Source organism: Echeneis naucrates, chromosome 13 (genome assembly GCF_900963305.1).
Source record: "Echeneis naucrates chromosome 13, fEcheNa1.1, whole genome shotgun sequence".
NCBI lineage: Eukaryota > Metazoa > Chordata > Actinopteri > Carangiformes > Echeneidae > Echeneis > Echeneis naucrates.
The window spans coordinates 21634908-21656097 of NC_042523.1; the positions used below are offsets into that span (position 1 = coordinate 21634908).

Consider the following 21190-nt stretch of genomic DNA (forward strand, 5'->3'; position numbering starts at 1 on the left):
TGTTTGTGGACACAATTAGGATTTAGGCTGAGAGGCAGGTATCAGTGACTCTCAGCAAAAGAAGCAAAAAGCTCTGCTAGTCTCTTTAAAGCTACAAGCACAAGTTACATTGATCGGCCTCTTAACTTAATTCTTTGCCTCTTGTCCACTTTACCTTACAGTCTGAGCCTTTCTCATTGTCTTGGGTGAAGAAAGCTTATGTGTGAAGGTACAAATCCTGCTTCAATGCGCCAATTCCCGTGGTTGGAGAAGTGTTGCTGTGCAGCTTAAAATAATTAAGATATATGACTGTATTGCAATTCACGTAGGTGGATTTTATGCTTACTGCAGAAATAGCAGAATATGATCAAATGGAAACTGGCTTTTTGCAAACAGAAATATTTTTAAAAAGCACCAGCTGCTGACTTGAAACACGACGTGCCACAGGCTTCTCCTCATCCTCTCATTAGACACTAGATGCTCGGGGATAACCTGGGAAAAACAAACAAAAATGGAGCCCTCGTTAAGCCCATCAGACTTTAAGAGTGCAGTGAAAATGTGATGCAGACTTCCAGAAGTCAGTGATCCAGGCAGATCACACATTTGACACATCCAGAGATGTTTACAGAAATCATCCAGCAATCAGTAACCATGTCACCATGTTGTCACAGGATCAAACAGGAAGCCACACTTAGACGTTATCCACACTGGACCGCAGCTTGTACACATAAACTGTTTTACCCCCTGGCCTCTTCCTCTGCCTTGAGTCCAGCCTTTTCACGGTGGACATTTTGTTGTGTTATAGGAAGAAAGGTACAAAAAAATAATAATAGCTAACTAAGCCTACCTTAATTAAAAAAAAAAAAAACACACAGACAAAACTACCAAAAATTTTCTGCGAATTTAACATCGGCCATCTTCACGTCCTCAGTTAAGTGTTTCCAAGTATCTGTAGCAGAAGATTTTCAGACATAGTTTTACTATATAATACCACTTTTCTGTTGACTTCTATTCATACAGTTAATTGGGCAACTTTCATTGCAAAAGAAAAGCTCCTGTTTTTTTTTAAAGCCGTGTTCCTCTGAATGGATTTATTTAGTCAGTTTATTTTAACATACTACAGGTGTCTTCTCTCTTTTCTTTATAATTTAAAGGTGTGTATATAAGTCTTGCGTCAGATTTGGAAATAGTGTGATTTAAAAAAAAAACAAAACATTAAAATACCTAATGCAGTTAACAGCTGTTTAATAAATATTCCAGTCACTTTATTTCTGAGAACTATTGCAATACTCCTTCCTCCCTTTTCCCCTCTCCTTACTTCACCTCCTCTGTATCCACTTCACTGTTTTATGAATTGCTTTTCAATGGTTCGGCTCCTTCCCGTTTATCTGAGGTTCAACAGCCTCACACTACAACCAGAGCACTGAGATTTCCAAAACTCTAGACTGGCCAACTCTTCACATTAGAGCTCAGCCGTCACTCACACATTTTTAAAACTTGAGTCTGTAATCTGCAATGTAGACATGTCTCTTCTCTTTAGCATTTGGTCTAAGCCACGAGATTTGTCTTGGTTTTCATTTTATCGCTTTTGACTGCATTTTATTCAGACTTTATTTTTTTTATGTGTATGACTATGCCTCATGCTTTAAATCTTTGGGATTTTACAGGAACTTGGCCAACTGAAATAGTTTTTCAAATGTGCTACATAAAGTTGACTTGACAGACTACGTCTCCTCACACCATTCTGTTGTCTCTCCCAGCATCTATATTTCCTCCTTCCTTCACTTCCTGATTTCTCCTTACACTGCCTTCTACCTCCACCTGTTTGCCGGCAGTCTTCATTCCTCTCCCCCATCACCCCCTTCCTCACATCCAGCGATATGAAATGTTGACCCAGTGGCTGGTGTCTCCTGGCACTGGGACTTGCTGCCAAGCTGAATAGGCCCACAGCATCAGCTAACCAGTCTCCCTCTCGCTCTCTTTCTGTGTGTGTTGGGTCACGGCGTAGGGATTAGGTGTGTGTGAGTGATTGAGGGTGACAGCGGCCCTAGCATTAGGGGCCCTGTGGCAGATTTCGTAGGCCTGTTTTAGACACACTAAGCTGGATTTACCAGCAGCAGTGTGTCAGCAGTGATGCCGTCTCCTGCCCGGACCTCCTACAGAACACACACACAGGCCCTACTCAACTATGACCCCATCTATCAACCTGCAGCCAGCGCGACTGTCCCATCATCCATTTTCTCTGGGTTCATTTCTTCTACCCAGCCTTCACCATGAAAATGACCAATTTCCTTCAGTCTGTTTTAATCTTTCCAGGCTCCTGTAAATGTGCTCCGACACAATGAACTCCGTGATGCACGCAAACCACTCCAAAACAAACATACATGAAATCTGTGAAAATGGGTTTTGGGCTGTTAACCATTAAGAAGAAGTTGCAGGCAGAAAAGCTTCATTGTGGGTGCAAAGGTCTTGTTGTGCGGTGTTGCAGGCTGTTGTCTGTTGGTAGTAACTGTTTTAAATGTGCTTTGCTTTCACTCGGCCAATTAATGAGCTACCGAGGTTTCGAATTTGAAAATGTAACGTCTTTTCTCTGGAGGGATGGCAATGGATAGATGCAGCTGAGTATAAATGGCAGAATATCAGGAGGAGATTTGATTCTCAAGGTCTTGCATTTTGTTCATCTTCTCTACAGTGATGGTGCATCCTGGGCGGACTCCTGTTTATACATGTGTTCACATGTGTGTTAATGCAGGGGGTATGTGAGGCCACTGTGAACCTCTGTCTGCACACACACTTATCGATTATGTGCACACCTTTTTGTGTGTGTGTGTGTGTGTGTGTGTGTGTGTGTGTGTGTGTGTGTGTGTGTGTGTGTGTTCAGGCTTGCTCCCAGATCTCTGTTACAGCCTCTCCATTGTGAAGGAGAGTGTTGAGCAAGATTCTGACCCACCGGCGAGTACTAATCGGATGCATTCCTCGGGATTAAATGGACAATTAACAATAAGAGAACTATTGTAGCCCTGTCTCCTTTTGCGTCACAGTTAAAGGGGTTTTGTGCATGTGTGTGTGTGTGTGTGTTGCAGCGAGTTTGTGACTCTGTTTGTGTGACTGCAAGTGGTTTTGTGTGTGCTCTGTGAATTTTTGTTGTTCAAAAAGCTCCCTCATTTTGTGCGTGTGTGTTGCACTCTAGCAGTGGACATGCACACAATGGCTTCATGGAAGAGATTAAAATTAGGGTGGGCGTTGTGTGCCACTTAGAACAAACTCATGCCAGGTGAGAGATGGTGCATTATTGCATCGAGCATGCTCTATAGTGGCTGGAAGTCGCCAGGTGTGTGTGTTGAACACTTCTTAATGATGGATGTTAATTGTTGGCACCACAGGTGAGTGCACCTGTCCTTTCTGCAACCAATAGAGTGGTTGTCGTACTCGCCTCCATCCGCCACTAGCTTATGCATAGTTGTGTGCTGCTGTTGCACAAAATGTGTGTGTATGCAAAAATGTGTATTTAAATGATATTTTCATTCTGTGTGTCGGGTGGTTATATGCATCAGTGTGGCACGTGTCGGAGTGTGGCTGAGGATTAGTGAGGCTCAGGGCCTGTTGCTCCACTTCCATGATTACTACTTCTGTCTACTGCCATATGGGGTGATTGGGGGGGTGAAGGTGGGGGCGGGCTGTGGTGGTCATGGTGGCGTGGGCTGCAAGCTACTGTACCACACTCTACACACAGATGCACACTCTAACTCAACCCACCCACCTCCTCCTCCTCCACACGAAGCAATAATGCCCCCCACCCTTGTACACTAGCACATCACCACACAAGCTCCCAGAGCACATGCCCAGGAGGTGTGTGTGTGTGTGGGTGGGGCGGGGGGTTACACACATACACACTAAATATGAAACCACAAGCTTAGTTTTAGCAACTTTAAGACTGTCTGTATGCGTGGGTGTTTGAACTTGTCAATTAGTCTAACGAGGGTGTGTGTGCTGGTTGAACACCTGCCTGCCTCAATAAGTAAAAGTAACAGATGCACAGTTCTATGAAATCTGTAACTAAATTATCTTAAAAGAAAAATACTTATTCACCACACAAATAATGAAGATAATGAAATTCCATCATCGTCATATAAACTAGATGGCTCTTTTAGAACTTTTGTATTTTTACTGGACTTGAAGCTTAAAAAAAAAAATAGAATCCTTGAAAGTTGTTGCAACATAATTATGAATTATGTGTGACTAATGAATGTATGTGTAGTAGTTGTTGTCTCATAAGTGGTTCAAACATGTCATAGTTAGAATTTGTTTTTGACTGAAAAGGGAACCAGAGGCATTATGCACAAAAATAGTATTTTGGTTCTTGGTGGTTTGATTACAGTCTGCGCATGTCCAAGTGCAAAAGCAGCAGATTATCTTATCGTATTGCAAAGTGTATGAGTATGAGGGCATGAACAGGTGTTAACCTGCTAAAACCCCAGACAGTGGTCAATGAGGGGGCTAAATGATGACAGTTAACACACACACACGCACACAGACCCCACCTGCTGCTGTCTGCAGAGGATTAGAGGTCTGTCTCCCTTCAGAAGACAGAAGGACACACACATGCACACAGCAGGGGGTCGGCAGTCTGTGAAATTGATCGAGATGCTGGCCAGACATTATTTACAGATGAACTCATAGTTGGACCGATGCGCCCCCATTTGTTTCTCAACCTGCGCTCAGGACTCGCTGGTCCATGTCGAGTCGAGACATATTACTGTTATGACTTAGTCGTTTTATAGATGCTGGGAAATTACTTAAAATAACAGAGGAAATGTTTAAAATCATCAAAAAGGACTTATTTTCTTTTCTTTTCTTTTTTTTTCTCCAATCATCTCTGACGCTGCAGTGAGAGAGGGAATAACTACTGACTCCTCTCACCAAGATAATTATCAAGGCCTCCTGGGAGCCATGTTTCCCTGACTGAACTGAGGCCTTCAGGGGATGGACCCTGAAAATTAGAAAATTTGTAGAAAACTAGCCAGTAATAGCAGGCTTCTGCTCCAAACCTGAAATTGGTTTCTGGTTTAACTTGATATGAACAAAGGCAAAATAATAATAATAATAATAATAATAATAATAGCAGCTGTACAACAAGTCTGCCATAATTTTTTTTTTCTTTCGTTCATGACTTCGACTTCTAAATTACATGAATAAATACTTTGATTCCTAAAACATTTTAAAATGATTATTTTTTAAAAATTACATAAAATAATTGGGCAGGAAACCCAGGCCACAAATTTTGGTGTGTCAAAATCACATTTAGCTGTGAAATAAAAACATGTTTCATGCATATATGCCTGATACTTAAACTGCACAACATCATGTACATAAGCGTTTACACAACCCTTTGTATACTGTTTATAGTGTTCAACATTATATAAACAACCACGAGTCTTTAGCCTGAATCCATGACAGACTGCTGACAGCCCAAATCCCTCTAAATGGACACACAACCGCATCCTGCTGCACATATACACGGTGACACACGTACATTAATGGCATGTCATGATGGTGTAACAGCAAGGTTCACGCAACCTGTGTGCAGCGTGGGAGCTTCATTTCATATAGCCCTTTGTGTTACTTTAGCTGGAGAAGGAGCGCAGTGCAAAGAGACACATGGTCTGGCCCGGACACACACAGTAATCCTCACATCACTTTAAGGAGGAGTTCACACACACACACACACACACACACACTCACGCACGTTTTTAGCTGATGAAGCATATAGGCAGCAGAAGTAACATGATTAATACTTCAAGCTCAGAATCAAACCAGCCTCAATTACAAAGTAGCATAAAAATTAGCGTAGAGAAGATTCAGTTTGACAGCGAAAAACTTCAGAAAGCTCAGACAAGGTTTGTGTCAATGCCCCTCCCATACTCCCCCTTCCCCATCTGCCCCTCTCTCTCTTTCCCTCCACTTATTTCTTCCCTGTTTTATCATCACACTCCTCTACTCTTCCTTCTTTCCTCCCCCTTTCCCACTTTGCTCCCAGTTTCCTCCAGTAACAGTTCGCCCACAGTCGGCAGCATCGTCATTTCCTCTGTCAGTCAGCCTCTCCTCACTCGCACACACTGGCCCTTCTGCATCAGCGCTGCTTCTTCCCCCTTCCCATGATGCTCAGTTACCTTATCAATAATGATCGATCCAGCCTCAGAGTTGGAAGGTCCCGCTCTCTGTCCCTGTGCAGCGAACGCTCGGCTCTCTCCATCCACCCTTGCTCTGTCAATCTGGCCACAAACCCCTCTTTCCTCCCTTTATCCCGAGGTAAGATACTTACTTTTCAGATAAAGCATATTATGATAAATCGGCTGAACTCTGTGCGTGTGTGTGAGTGTGTGACTGTCTCACTCACACACACACACACACACACACACAAACACCATAAACACACAGTGTGCACACAGACATGCAAAAATAAACAGTGTGTATCGAACAAAATGATGTCAGAGCTATTTGACAGCTGGAAAACTGTGTTTGGTGTGTGCGTGTTTGTTTGTTTAAGGTATTTTTGGATGTACCGTGTCATGAATCACTAAATGATCAGTGATCTTTTCATGTGTCTGCAACTGACAACTAGCAGCACAGGTTTATTTACCAGGGAGGATTCTGGGAAATTTTAGTTTGACTACTAAATATAAAGTAAAAACAAAAAGGCTAGGCCTGTAGTTTGTCTTGATTTAATAAAAAAAAAAAAAAAAAAAAAAGAAGAAATGTCCTAGGACCATGAAAGGTCATCGGAATGATGAGTACAAACTTCATTTCCATTCAGTTGAAAATCCTTTTTCATTTGTTTGTGCAGATGATTTGAGAGTGAAACTGGCCGATGATGTGATTTATAAAATGCTCCAAACAAACAGATGCGTCCTCAAATTGTTTTCTCAATTTTTAATTGTCTAGAATGAGTGAGTTTGCACTTGAGGCCTCGGTTCACTGAAGGACGCCGACTGGAGGGAACGGGATAACAGGAAATCGTGCCACATGTGGGGCAAATTTTCTCCACCAAAGTGGAATGGAAGTTAGGGTCAACAAGGGGAATAAAAGAGTTTGGAGAAAATTAAAACTGAATGAAAATACAATGGCTGTGTTTGCCTTTGAGATGAGTATGCGTGCTTGTTTCAAAATAGGATGTTTATGAAATGCTGTGTGTGTGTGTGTGTGTGTGTAGATTAAAGGTACTAAGCTTCTTATGTGCTGGTTGTCCTTAATTTGCTCCTGCTCTGGGTCCTAGTGCATCCAGCCTACCAGCAGTCCGTCATCACGGAACAATTTGCACACAAACAACCCAGAAAACATCACATGTCATGCAACATTAATGCATATTGTTGACATTTAATACATTGTACTTATCTTATGGCCTACCTGTATAATTACATATATGCCCTGTATAAAAAAAACAGCAGGATAATTTGAATAATGGTACCGCCACTGTGGTAGTGTTTATTTGGTGAAGGATAAGTACCTTTCATTTTAGGTTTACAGTGATATTTATACTGCAGGCACGGTGCCTAAATATTATTCAATGTTGCCATTGGAAAATATTTAACCATTACTTAGAAGCAAAGTTAATTTCCCACTTTTATTTACTTTTTTGCATTTTAACAACGTAATATTTGTGTGGAAGATTTACTTTAATTGATTTAATCAGATTTCAGTTCTCATGTTTTATTCATTGATAATGGACAAATTGCTATTTGATTGAGGTCTACTTTTTTTTTTTTTTAGTCAATAACATAACAAAGAAGCTTCTGAGAAATGGAAAAAAAAGTAGTTTTCGAAAAGCTAAGAAGTTTTTCTCAATGACTTATTTTTTTTATCCTTAATTAAAACTTTAACGCTAACATAGAAGCCTTGCTGGGATCAGAAAAGACACGTTTTGTTATTTGATAGGAAACAAACGCAGAGTCCGAGAGGCGGGCGCGCGACGTGTGCGCGTGCAGAGCGGGGTCGCGCGCATGGACGAGGTCTGCGGCTATTCCCGCCGTTTTTTCCCCCCTTCTTCTTCTTCTTCTGTCACTTTCAGCCCCCCCCCCCCCCCCCCCCCCCCACACACACACACACACACACCGGAGGCCTATCTGACCTGAACGGCTAATTCAGCCGCAACAACACAAAAACAAACAAATAAACAATCGAATAAATAAAGCGTACCTGGATGCGGAGCAGGTGAGGCGTCCAGTGGAGACCGACAATATCCAGACAATACACACACACACACAAAGGCCCACCACACTCCAACAGGACACACACACACTCACCTCAGCTGGTGAACACAATTTATTGGAGATTTAGAAAACGGTCAAACTCGCCGGTAAAGTGTCTGTCTGTCGGTGTGTGTCTTTATATCTCCGCTTTGGCTTTACAGAGCTGGATAAACCCCTTATACAGTTTGGGCTGTAGCTACATGGGTCTGTGTGTGTCCGTGTGTGTGTGTGTGTGTGTGTGTGTGTGTGTGGATTTTAAAACTATAAGAAATCCGATTCAATTAACAAGCGCAGAGAATCGGCTTTGGACGCAGGGAAATTGTCTCGCCGCAGAAGATGGCACAGGCCGAACTGGCCCGGAGAGAAGACACACACACACACACACACACACACACACACACAAACAATCAGGGGAGTCAGACAAAAACAAGCAAATGAATGAATGAATGAATAAATAAATAAATTAATTCAAATCAAGACCATCCCGGACAAGCAGCTGCAGAAATTAGTATTTTATTCGTCATCTTATGGGACTAGATTTATTATAGTGCTTTAAATTGTACCACAAGTTTATGTAAATTATTTGAAAAGGCAAAAATACACAAAAATTCAAATGTGACCTCAAACAATGTCAGTAAAAAATAATTAACTTCATCGAGTATTTGACTTTTAAATTGTATTTCTGTTGTTCCAGCTTTCTTCATCTGCATCATTATATTTGTCAGTCTAGATAGTGAAGGTAAAATGACATATGCCTACATCTAATTATTATTATTATTATTATTATTATTATTATTATTATTATTATTGAATGGCTTTATTATGAATGGCTGATTGGGCCGAAGGGAGCATGTTGAGGATCAGGAGGGGATTTGTAAGCAGAACAACGCGGTCTTTGTGTTTCTTTTAATCCGGCCTGTGCCCCCTCTGCCTCGGCCTCCACACTCTTGCTCGGCCGTCTAATTATTTTTGGGAGGCCAATTTCGAAAATTGTTCAGAACAATTAAGAAAGGCTCGAACAGAAGAAGGTGGTTTTTGGGGTTCGGTGAAAATTCAGGAACCAGGGAAAGTGTCTTTATGGATCTTTAAGTGTGGCTCTTCAACATCTGTGTGCTGTTTGGATCATTATACAAACTTTACAACTAATAAAAAAAAGAGAGAGAAATTTAAACTAAATCTGGAGACAGTTTCCAGTTAAATGATCATCCTTATTGCGTCATATGAGGCTCTGCAGGTCCACCGTATAATGACGGTATGGGTGTGTGCGCGCGCGTTTGGGTGAGCGCGCCCACGTGAGAGAGAGAGAGAAAAACGGAGTGAGGGAGGGAGAGGGAGGGAGAGGGGGGGAGGGCCCTGCGTGTCTACTTGGGTACGAAGTTACTTCTAATTAGCCAGTCTCCTCTTGTTCGCCTCACTTGTCCAACCTGCAGATCCGCATCCTGACCTCAGGAACCGTCAGGGGCCTCCTGCTTGTTTCAGCACCCGTCAGCCCGCAGCTGTCTTGGAACTGCTTTCTGTTTGTTTGTTTGTTTGTTTTTTTTATTATTATTATTATTATTTTTTATCTCTGGCATTTTTCACCTGGCGACATCGGTGCGTAGCGCAAATTACGCGCGACTTGGTTGGAGAGTATCACAGCACGAGTCTTGTCCAGTTAACCTTCATCCAGTTTGTTGTTGTTGTTGTTTTTTTATAAAGAGGCTCCTTTAATTGTAGAGCTTGCTTGATTTCTGTTGTTGTTATTGTTGTTAGAGGAAACTTTAAATACACTCCGGCTTCATGAATCTGATGCGTTTTTTACGCACCAGGTTGTAAAAGTTGACTGGACCGTACTAGTTTACAAAAGTAGTAAAAGAAAAGGGGTGGGGGGGGGGGCAGCAAAGGAAAAAAAAACAACAACAAAGTGACAAACAAGTCAGAGGAAAATATAAAAAGAGAGGGAGGGAGGGAGAGAGAGAGAGAGAGAGAGAGAGAGAGGAAGAGGAAGAGAGATAGCGACACCCCCCAGAGAATAGCTCGGAGACCCGGCCCCCGGTCAGAGAGAAGGAGAGAGAGAGTGAGGGAGTGAGGGAGTGTTTTAAAGCCGGCAGGAGGCATGATGTCCTACATTAAGCAACCCCATTACGCCGTGAACGGGTTAACGCTGTCCGGCCCGGGCATGGATCTGCTCCACACCGCCGCCGTCGGATACCCGAGTAAGTCCGAACCGAGAACTCCAACTGTCTGTCTGTGTGTGTGTGTGTTTGTGTGTGTCTGTGTGTGTTCAAATGCGTTTTAAAATGTCCCTCTATTCACAACGCTTGTTATCAGATGTTGATACTGAAGCAACTCACTTCAAATCTTTTGCGTAAAATTATCAGTAGAAAGAAAGAAAGAAACAAAAAAAAAACAATTCACATGTAGATTATGTTTTTTATTTTGTTTATCTGTGAACTTCGCGCTTCATCTGGTTGAATTAAAGTCTGCGATTCTTCACCATCACAACATGTGTTCACTTGACCTATAAATGCAGATTATAGAGTCAAAAAACTACATGTAAAAAAAAAATCAACGTGTGAATGGAGACGCAGCCCGTTCTCACACGGACTGAAGTGAAAACAGGCTCCAATCTGTTGCTCCTGCAGTCTAACCTATTTACAGGAGGATGCTCATTGTGTTTTTATGTCGTGCCTTAATCTGGAGTCGTGAACAAATAGAACACTTTTTATATTGTTCGCTTTGGATACACGACCTGGTCGGCATCTGTCAGCTTTGTGGCCGAGCTTGAATGAAAACGATGCTGCGGAGGATTTTGGCACCGACGACAGAAGGCGTGTCACAGATTACACACTTTGAATCCACCGAGTTTCAACTCTCACAATTTCTGATGCAAATTGTAGGAAATATAAAAAAAAATTCATTTCGATTTAAACGTAATAATTAAATAAAAAAAAATCTGTCAAATAAAGCGCACGAATTATGCAGCCACTAGTTAATATAAATTATAATAATATTTTCCTTTTGTAGCCACTAAAATATATATAAATTTCAAGTGAAGCGAGGCAGAAATAAAAATAATTTCCTATGTCAACAGGCGAGCATTCAAAATTTTAAAAATTTTATTTAAACGCATAAATAATAATTGTAATGTTTGTAGTCGAGATCCAAAGAGCGGAACTTCAGGTCGGTGTGTAAAGAATTTCCAAAGCTCTATTAAAAAAGATAACAGAGGAAGTCTAATAATAATAATAATGATGATATTTTTGTGCAGGCACTCCACGTAAACAGCGTCGGGAGCGCACCACCTTCACACGCGCACAGCTGGACATCCTGGAGGCTCTGTTCGCCAAAACGCGCTACCCGGACATCTTCATGAGGGAGGAGGTGGCCTTGAAAATCAACCTGCCGGAGTCCAGAGTCCAGGTAAGACCACGGACAGATACCTCAGAGCCAAAGTGGGATATTACAGCAGAGTGTTTGACAGCTTCCCTCTCAAACTTTTTATGTCCTCCATGAATCTGTCAATGTCCAGGTTTGGTTCAAGAACCGTCGTGCCAAGTGCCGCCAGCAGCAGCAGCAGAGCACGGGCCAGTCCAAACCACGGCCCCCCAAGAAGAAGGCGTCCCCCGCCCGCGAGGCCAACACTGAGGCCAGTGCCAACCCCACCAATGGACCCTACAGCCCACCGCCCCCTCCCCCGGGCACCGCCATCACCCCGAGCTCCAGCTCAGCCAGCGCTACGGTGTCCATCTGGAGTCCGGCCTCCATCTCTCCGCTGCCAGACCCCCTGTCTGCCTCCACCACCCCCTGCATGCAGCGCACCACCACCTACCCCATGACCTACACCCAGGCCCCGGCCTACAGCCAGAGCTACGCCGGCTCCTCCTCCTACTTCACCGGCCTGGACTGTAGCTCCTACTTGTCCCCCATGCACCCGCAGCTGTCGGGCACCGGAGGGGCCCTGAGCCCCATCACGGCCTCCTCCATGGGGGGGCCCCTCAGCCAGTCCCCGGCCTCGCTGTCCTCACAGGGCTACACGGCGGCCTCGCTGGGCTTCGGAGCGGTCGACTGTCTAGACTACAAAGACCAAGCTGCCTGGAAGCTCAATTTCAACGCCACTGACTGTCTAGACTACAAAGACCAGAACTCCTGGAAGTTCCAGGTCTTGTAAATAACAAGAAGTGGGAGGTGGGGAGGGGGGGTGCAGGGATAAATCAAACAAAATCTAAGTGGAGTGAATAACCCAAGATTGCTTTTTTTTTTTGGTGGGTTTTAGAAGAAGGAAGAAAAGTTGGGACACCAAAATCAGTTAGAGTTAATAATCTGAAATAATCTCTTCATTTTTCAGAAAAATAAAAGTGGGAGTAAACTAATCTGTTGATGCTCGGCTTGGTGATTGTAACAAAGAGATCACATAGAGGTTTTAAGTTCAACAGCAACGAAATTAGCCCTGAAATCAAAGAGGATTCAAATATCTGTACAATAAAATCAAATCACGGAGGAAGAGGAGCAGCTTTAATTCTCCAGCCCAAATCGCTGCTTAAACAGTTAAACTATTGACTGACGACAAGAAGCTGAAGGAGGCCACTTGCAGGATGGATTCTTGTGTTCGATGGCTGTAGTTTGTGTTTATGGATTTTTTTTTATTTTTTTTTATGATTGATAGAGATGAAACTCTTTGACCGGCCTTGAGCTGGACCAAATTTGAAACTTAACGCATACACAGCCTTGAAATTAAGGTTTCTAACTGACAAGAGCCCGAGCGTCTCTCTTATTTCTTCCTTCTAGAATTTCTCTCGTAATTTCACGCGATGTATTTCTTCTGTAAAGCTGCTTTTTCCTCACTGAGCTGACTCAAAAAAGCTTCGAGCCAAACAGCTCCACTAACTCGTGCAGACGTCTAATTCAGTACCATGTGAAATCTGTAGGAGGATTTTCAGTAGCCTTGTGTGATGCTGACCCCCTGCGGCCTGGTTGGGGGGGGGGGGGGGGGGGGGGGGGTCGAGTTGGTCGCCGAAGTAACTGCAGTCCAAACCTGTTGCCTTTGAACGTGGTTCTAATCTGGAACCGAATGGTTTGTACATCGTTGGTTTAATAGGATCACTTCCAGGCAATTTGGGCAACAATGGTCACATTGTGGTTCTAGGCAGCCCCCCCCTCCTTTACCCCCCCACCCCCACTCTCCTTTCCATCTCACAGTTAGAGGATTGTTGAAGCGGTTCTTGAATCTACAAATTACTTGTCATGTTTTTATTTTCTTTTTTTTTTGTTGCCGTTTTTTCACTGCTCCAGTGAAATGTTTGATGTGAGAGAAGGCTGCACCGGAGAAAAGGAAGGGACTGGGCCGCCTTGCTGCCCCCCACCCCCTTTGCACAGAGAGTTTGGTGCCTCTCTCACTTCCAACCTGTAAAGATGTGATGGGTACCACTTTATGTGTTTTGATGTATTGTTTAATAATTATTTTTCTTTTTGTATTAGACTTAAACATTATGTTTCTTTAAAAAATTGTGAGTTTGTTGAAGTAAAAATTGTGGTAATTTGTTTTGAAGTTGACATCATTATTATTATTATTATTATTATCAGTATTATTACTATCATCATTAATATTATGTCTTCAGCTCACACGGACACTGCTAATATTCTTTTTGTTGTTATTTTGTAAATATTAAAACTTGAAAATGCAATCACGTCCGGTATCAGCGGTGTGTTGTTACGCAGGCGCTCCACCCAAAAGATTCTCTCTTTCTTACTTTCTAGAAAACTGCCAACTTTCTATTTTTTTCTGTTTATATTTTTCTGGTTTCTACTTCTGTTTTTTCTTTTTTCTTTTTTTTTTTCAAACTCAGGGGTTTATCCAATGAAAGTAGCAGTAATAGGATCCAATGCTGTTTATGCTTAATCACTTACTGTACTTTTATCTTTTGCGTTACTATAATCTTCTCTGCTTATTTTTCTGCCATGAATTATTTTGTATATTTCATTTGTCTCCTGTGTTTGGCCAGTCTCACCACTGCAATGCTAGCTAGCCATGATGTTTCTGAGACATTAAAACAACTTCATTAAAACTCATTGTGTTCTGTAAGTGGTTGGAGCCTTTAGGTCGGTCGGATGTTGACGGAGAGAGAGAGCGGGAATCCATTTCTGGGAGTGTTCCACTAATCCATACAAGAGGTTGAGTCTGCATAAGGCGGAGATGAGAGGCACTCGGGCAGAGAGGACAGAGAACAGATTAGATCTAACCATAATACTGGGTGCTGCTCCGCCAGCCCCAAACTGAAGTACCAGAGATGTGCAGATTATTTTGGGATTGCTGGATGTTTCTCCACCAAAGAGGCCAGAAGGTCAGTTTGTGAGAAGAGCAGAGCATGAAAAGGTTTTCGGCCGCCTGTCGGCATCATGTTGGGGATGCTTCATATCGCAGAGCAAGTGGTGCAAATACAACACACTTTTGATCACAAAGAATAACGTAATACAAAAGGATCGTTGTTGACTGATGCTTTTGAGTGAAGTTTGTGATTTGCTTCGTTGATTTACATCTTATATTTCCAACCTCTCGGTCAGAATATAAACAGCTACGGATTGTAAAATCACCCGTCAGCATGATAACCATCCAACCTGTCAGTACGCAGAAGTGACTACCAGCCTTCGCTCTGATCTCAACTACACACAACCGCCACACAGTTTTTGTCCAGGGCTGTATTAAATGGCACACAGACTCACATTGTGCCTCACGTTGGCCTACGCTCATTTCATTTCTTAATGAAGACATGAAGACGTCAGTTCTTCGACCCGGACAGGAAGTGACTCCGTAGGCTTCGGTTCCATCCAATCAGCCTGGACTGTGGTGGAGGTCATGAGGAAATGGAGCCTGAGAGCGGGAACATCTCCGTGAGATGGTCGGGTACCTCAGGTGGAGGTGACTCATGAATGAATGAAAGTTTGCCGGATTACAACTGATGGACGGGAAGTCCCAGCGTCAGGCTGTGATTGGACGAAAACGGGTGGCGCTGATAGATGGCACATGAACAAAACACCAGTGTTTGCTCTGCGTCCGGCGTGAATCGTTTTTCCGCCACAGTCCATTCTGTATGAAAACCAACAGCTGTGATCTGACATCACATCTGAGCGGAAGCTGAACCTGCTGGTCTCGCACTTGACCACCGAAATGCTGGTTGGGGGGTCATTACAAAGAAACACAGTCACAGACAGACACACACTCCGTCCAGATCACTGGGACTTTGTGCTGCGCGTCCTGCATGTTGTTGGACGTAACAGAAGGACGGGCGATAGGTAGATAGATAGATAGATGAATAGATACATAGAGAGCAGCCCCCCCCAGCCCCCATAATCCCCCAGAAGCAGCATATGGACTGTGAAGTACAGACTCAGATACACTCAGGACTTAGAAATATGATTCATTTCTTTCCTCTCTCTAATCCCCCACAAACAAGCTGGTGGCCGGGCTGCTCTGGAAGCAGAGGCTGTAATCAGGCCTCAGGCTGCTGCTGCTGCCAGAGCCCACCAGCCTTCCCATCAGCCCCCCCCCCCACCCCGCCTGCCCGCAGTCCAGTTTCCTCTTAATCGATTCTTAATCCCAACGCCGGCGAGCGTGCACGCGCCCAGCACACGCCCAAACACACATACACACGCACACATGTATGGATGCAGCTCAAATTTCAAGGCCGGTTTTGTTTACGCAGGACATCATAAGACCTGATAGACATTTAGTGCATTAATGCACACATCCAAAACAGATGAACTCTGTTTTCATAATGTCGGGTCTTAAATGGTCTTTAGTTTGTTCTTTACACAGTTTCACAGCTGCGTCACGCAACAAAGAATGAATATGCACAGCAGTTAGTTCTTAAACTTCACAAAACTGAGTGAATTCCAAAGACAAAAAGAAAAAAAATTTGTGTAAACCTTTAATTTTGATTCATGCTTTCTTTTTTTTTGGTTACTTCATCGATTGAATGATGTAAACCTGTAAACTGTATCAGTCCACCTCAAACTTTCTTTCAATTCTGATTTTAATGTAAAAAGCCGAGCAAACTGTTTTCCTCCTACACGCTGACTGTATTTGAATAATATTCTGTTCAGACTGAACATTTTAGATGGTCCTCTGTGTTACTGATGCCTCTGTAGATAATATCAAATCAATAATCACACTGAGGAGTCATGAAACAACCTGGAAATTGGCTTCAGTCGTTAAATAAGATTTGTAGTTGTGTTAATCACAGTGTTGTGCGCTGTAAGTAGGGGAGATTGATCTGCAGCTAGCGGTGGTAACAGGATCAGTATTACAGTATGAATGGATCAACCAGCCACTGTCAACCTCAGCATACACTTCTGCTAAGGGCTTTACTGCAGATTACAACTTAACACCTAGTTAATATCACTAATAGTAAAAGTCAGAGTTTAGAGCTGCAGATTAATGATATGTTGGACTAAAACAGTTGCCTGGATTATGGGAGCGGTTTGGCTTTGGAGCGTCACACAGAAATGTGATCTGAGACACTGAGACGAGTGTTTCAGGTAAAACGGGGGAACTTAATGCCTTGCTCACAGGCAGCTGCTGTAAATATAAACTGCAGCGCATCAAAGTGATTCAACCTGGCTGCTACTTTTTCTTCCTCCATCAGCGGATTCATTCGAATTTTTTCTGGTTGGATCTGACTTTTCCACCTTCTCCATACACCTGGCCTCCTTCAGTGCCTCCTTCAGTGGCTCCTTCAGCGCCTCCTTCAGCGCCTCCTTCAGCGCCTCCTTCAGTGCCTCCTTCAGCGCCTCCTTCAGTGCCTCCTTCAACGCCTCCTTCAGTGCCTCCTTCAACGCCTCCTTCAGCGCCTCCTTCAGTGCCTCCTTCAACGCCTCCTTCAGTGCCTCCTTCAACGCCTCCTTCAGCGCCTCCTTCAGCGCCTCCTTCAGCGGCTCCTTCAGTGCCTCCTTCAGTGGCTCCTTCAGTGGCTCCTTCAGCGCCTCCTTCAGTGCCTCCTTCAGTGGCTCCTTCAGTGGCTCCTTCAGCGCCTCCTTCAACGCCTCCCTCAGCGCCTCCTTCAGTGCCTCCTTCAGCGCCTCCTTCAGCGCCTCCTTCAGTGCCTCCTTCAGCGCCTCCTTCAGTGCCACCTTCAGTGCCTCCTTCAGTGCCACCTTCAGTGCCTCCTTCAGCGGCTCCTTCAGTGGCTCCTTCAGTGGCTCCTTCAGTGGCTTCTTCAGTGCCTCCTTCAGCGCCTCCTTCAGTGGCTCCTTCAGTGGCTCCTTCAGCGCCTCCTTCAGTGGCTCCTTCAGCGCCTCCTTCAGTGCCTCCTTCAGTGCCTCCTTCAGTGGCTCCTTCAGCGCCTCCTTCCTCCCCATGTGATCCCTCGTTCCCTCCACTTCACTTCTCCTTGCAGTTTGTTATTCTTGCTGATCTAATTTAGAGAATGTCCCAAATCCTCTTAGTGTCCTGCTCCCTCAGCGCAACACTAAGTGAATTAGACGGGATTACAGTCTCCCTCTTCCTCCTCCTTCCCGTCCTCCTCTTCCTCCTCTTCTTCTACTCCAGGTTGTCACTCCCTCATCATCTCTCCGCTCCTACGTCGATCTCTCTCTGGACATTTCTATTTTCATCGGCGGTGGGATTAAAGCCTTCTCCCTCTCCAGATGACAAATTGGTTCCAATGTTCCCTTTGTGACAGATGCTCTCACAGACCAAGTGCATCATGGGACAGAAAGCATTCTTAGTTAAACTTTGACCTCTTGCAAATAAAAATAACAACAACAAAAAAAGGAAAACATAATACAAATGAAGTCCAGCAACTATGAGCATGTATGGAACCTCAGATTTCCTCCAATTTCCATTTCAAGGCAGTGAGATGTCATCTAATCTGTAATCTTTCTTTCACAGGTTCAGTCTGATCTCTGCCGTGTCAGTGCAGCGTTAATTTAAGATCCCAACATTCAACTTTAACAGCATCGGCATCAGATACTTTTTTTTTTTTCACCTGCCGCCTACCTGGACCTTTACAGTCCAGAACGCACACACGCCGGATTACTGTCATGCACCAAGTGTCAGCTATGAAAGTAAAATACATTTTAACTCTGCATGTGCAACCTTCCGTATTAAAATAAGTGCAAGAAAATGATGTGTGAAATGACATCTGAGAGACACAAACTAGAAAAATTTAATTTTCATTAAAACAAAATGGTTTCATTTGACTTGAGAATCACTGATTTAGATCTTGATAACAAAGTGAAATGATCAAATAGACATAAAGTCAGGAAATATATTTTTGAATGAGTAAAGACAGACGTGATGTCACTGACAGGTCACCCACCCCACCATCGTGTCTTTGGAAGGCAAAGTCCACCCAGAACCCAGGACCTCCTTAGTGCCGACCAGGTTCACTCTAACCCTAACCCTAACCCCATGTGGACTTTTAACCTTTGACCTCCATAACCCGAAAATGCAGGGGGGATGGGGGGGGGGGCAGAGACGTTGACACCTACACTGTTTACTGCTGTAAAGCTTCAATACTCAGCCATACAGCCAAAAGTGTGAGCTCATAGTTAGAAGACTGGATCATTTCAGTAAGGAAAATAAAACCAGGTGTTTTGTGAGTCTCAGAGTTCCTCCCCGAGTGTTCGACCTTTGCTGTTTTCTCCTTTCACCTTCTGGAGAACGACCACACGTTTGTTTTATCCTTAAAAAGCTTCACTTTTTCAGCACGCTTCAGAGCGTTTAGATAATCAGACCTGCTCTCAGTTTAAACCCCATCATATCTTCATCCCCCCTCTCTCTCAGCTTTCCTGTGCTTCCTCCTCTTTCTTTGTCTCACTCAGTCAGTCACCATTTCCCTCTCTCTCTTTTTATCGTCCTGTCTTTATCTGTGGGCCATCTGAGCGCACACACATCCAAACATATATACACATGTATGCACACACACTTCTCCTCCTCCACTTTCAGTAATTCCAGCGTTGCCTCTCTTGCTCGCTCGCTCGCCCTAATCCAGCTCTGACCTCAATCCCGTGATGTAACGGGATCATGTGATGTGGGGAGAAAGAGAAATGGGAAAGAGGAGAGAGAGAGAGAGAGGAACAGCGGACGTAAAGTGGGGAAACATGGTCTAATCCTTGATGGGCGAGCCACCGACCAATCACACACTGATGGGGTGGAGGGGTCAGGGGGCCTCCAGAAAGTTGCTAAATATTAGTCAGAAACACACTAATGCACGCACACACACACACACACAACCACTCTGGAAACAACAAGTCAACATGTTTGTTACATCCCTGTGACTCAGGGGCCATTTACACGTCAACAACAAACACAGCAGACTGTTTGTGACTGTTCAGCAGCCTCACAATCGCACAAATATATACTGGACTTCGATGCCTTTGTTGTGGATTAACACTTTCTGTTTATCAAACCAAAAACTTCAAGGCTGGAAACAGTTTCTCTGTTGCATGATTGCATAAATTGTGCAATCTTACATTTAACACGCTGTCCATTTCCAAGTGTTTGTATATATATATGTTTTTTTAAGGAGGTATCTAATTTCTTTCATTGTAAAATAAAACTAATTTTATTTAATTTCACATAATTTCCTTGTTTTGTTTGTCTAGTAGGATAATTACAGTTTTTAATCATATACCTTTGATTTATTTTTGAACAAAATTAGGTTTATATTTAGTTAAAAATAGCAATAATATGTGTTATTGTATTTACTGTGAGTCGTGTAATAAAAAAAGTGGTCATTAGGTGGCGCTGTTGAGAGACAAGCATGTATCGTGTGTGGTGTGTGTGTGTTTGTTTACAGAGAGTTGTGTATGTTCTGCCCTCCCTCCCTTCTTGTTTCTGGTAGGAGTGTGACTGGAGAAGCACATGGCCTGAGAAACACAGGCCGCGGCGCACACACACAGACACACACAGACTAACAAACTCTCCACTCCTAAAATGTGATCATATTAGTTAGAATAGGCAGAACAGGATTTGTGCGGAATGTGGGAAATGTGTAACTTTTGTGTTGTGCGTCAGTAGAAGACAGTCATGGAAAGAGAATCAAAGCACAATCTGCTTCTTTTGGGGGGCAAAGGAATGAAGTCCGATTCTGAGCAAAGCTTCCAGAAAGCTCCCTGCACTCAAAGAGCTCTTCTGCTGGATTTAAGGGAAATAACACAATCTTCAAGATCATCAGGCATGAACTTGTAACGGGATAACTTACAATTAACACTGAATCAGATGAGCACCATGAAATTGTGGTTTTCTGTGTGCGCAGAGCAGCTGGCATCATCATCTGTGACTATACACAAAAAATACTGTAGATGACAGAAACACGGTGTATTGTCGGGATTTCATCTCTTCTTTTTAATCGCTGTGTGTCTGTGCTGAAACCTGCTGTGTTGCTACTCGACTGCCAGGTTGTGCTAATGGCTGAACATCGCTGATCCCTGGGAGCAATTCTGGAAACGTCCCCACCGTCAGGTTTCCCACCCCCTTAACTCACCATGCCTCTTTGTGCACTAGTACAATACAATAATCTCCGTGGTGCACTCATCTTTTCTGCTCTCAGTCGTGGCCGATCATAAACTTGAGATTCCACTAAAGCTTGAAGCGAATTTCTACTAATTTGGAGAAAACTTCGCCTGGACTCAACAACGAAGTGCTTAGATTGTTATGGTGTACGGGTTAAAGGTCAAAGGTTGCCATGAGAGGTCGGAGCCTTTTTCTGATTGGTCGAATTTAGCATGGGTTGGTCGTAGTTGTGTGAGAGAATTTCTTCACATTTCAAGGATGAACAGGTTAGATTTTGGAGGTCAAAGGTGACCTCACAGAACACCATCCTGGCTTTAGTACCAACCTTCACTTGGACTCAAAGACGAATTGATCAGATTTTTGTGGTCAAAAGAAAAAAGTCAGTTTGACGAGAGAAACAGAATTTACCTGGAACCTGGAACTAGTCTGAGCAGAGTGACTGTCCAACCTCAAGGCTAGAATTTAAGTTTCT

General features: G+C 43.5%; 1 protein-coding gene across 2 annotated transcripts; it reads left to right on the forward strand.

Moving 5' to 3' along the window:
• The first annotated feature begins 10320 nt into the window (after positions 1 to 10320).
• On the forward strand, positions 10321 to 12375 carry LOC115053301 (homeobox protein otx5-like). Of its 2 annotated transcripts, none has more exons than XM_029517892.1 (3): positions 10321 to 10462; positions 11476 to 11627; positions 11737 to 12375. In XM_029517892.1, exons 1-3 carry the CDS (start codon positions 10321 to 10323, stop codon positions 12373 to 12375), a joined length of 933 nt encoding a protein of 310 aa, XP_029373752.1. The 2 variants fall into 2 exon arrangements, with proteins under 2 accessions (XP_029373752.1, XP_029373753.1); XM_029517893.1 differs by having other exon boundaries at positions 10321 to 10420.
• Positions 12376 to 21190: the final 8815 nt, after the last annotated feature.

Excerpts from the sequence above, each read along its gene's own strand:
- LOC115053301 (XM_029517892.1), top strand. The coding sequence starts at position 10,321 with ATGATGTCCTACATTAAGCAACCCCATTACGCCGTGAACGGGTTAACG. Across the intron at positions 10,463-11,475 it reads AACTGTCTGTCTGTGTGTGT|GCACTCCACGTAAACAGCGT; the intron begins GTGTGTTTGTGT and ends ATTTTTGTGCAG. Across the intron at positions 11,628-11,736 it reads TGCCGGAGTCCAGAGTCCAG|GTTTGGTTCAAGAACCGTCG; the intron begins GTAAGACCACGG and ends GTCAATGTCCAG.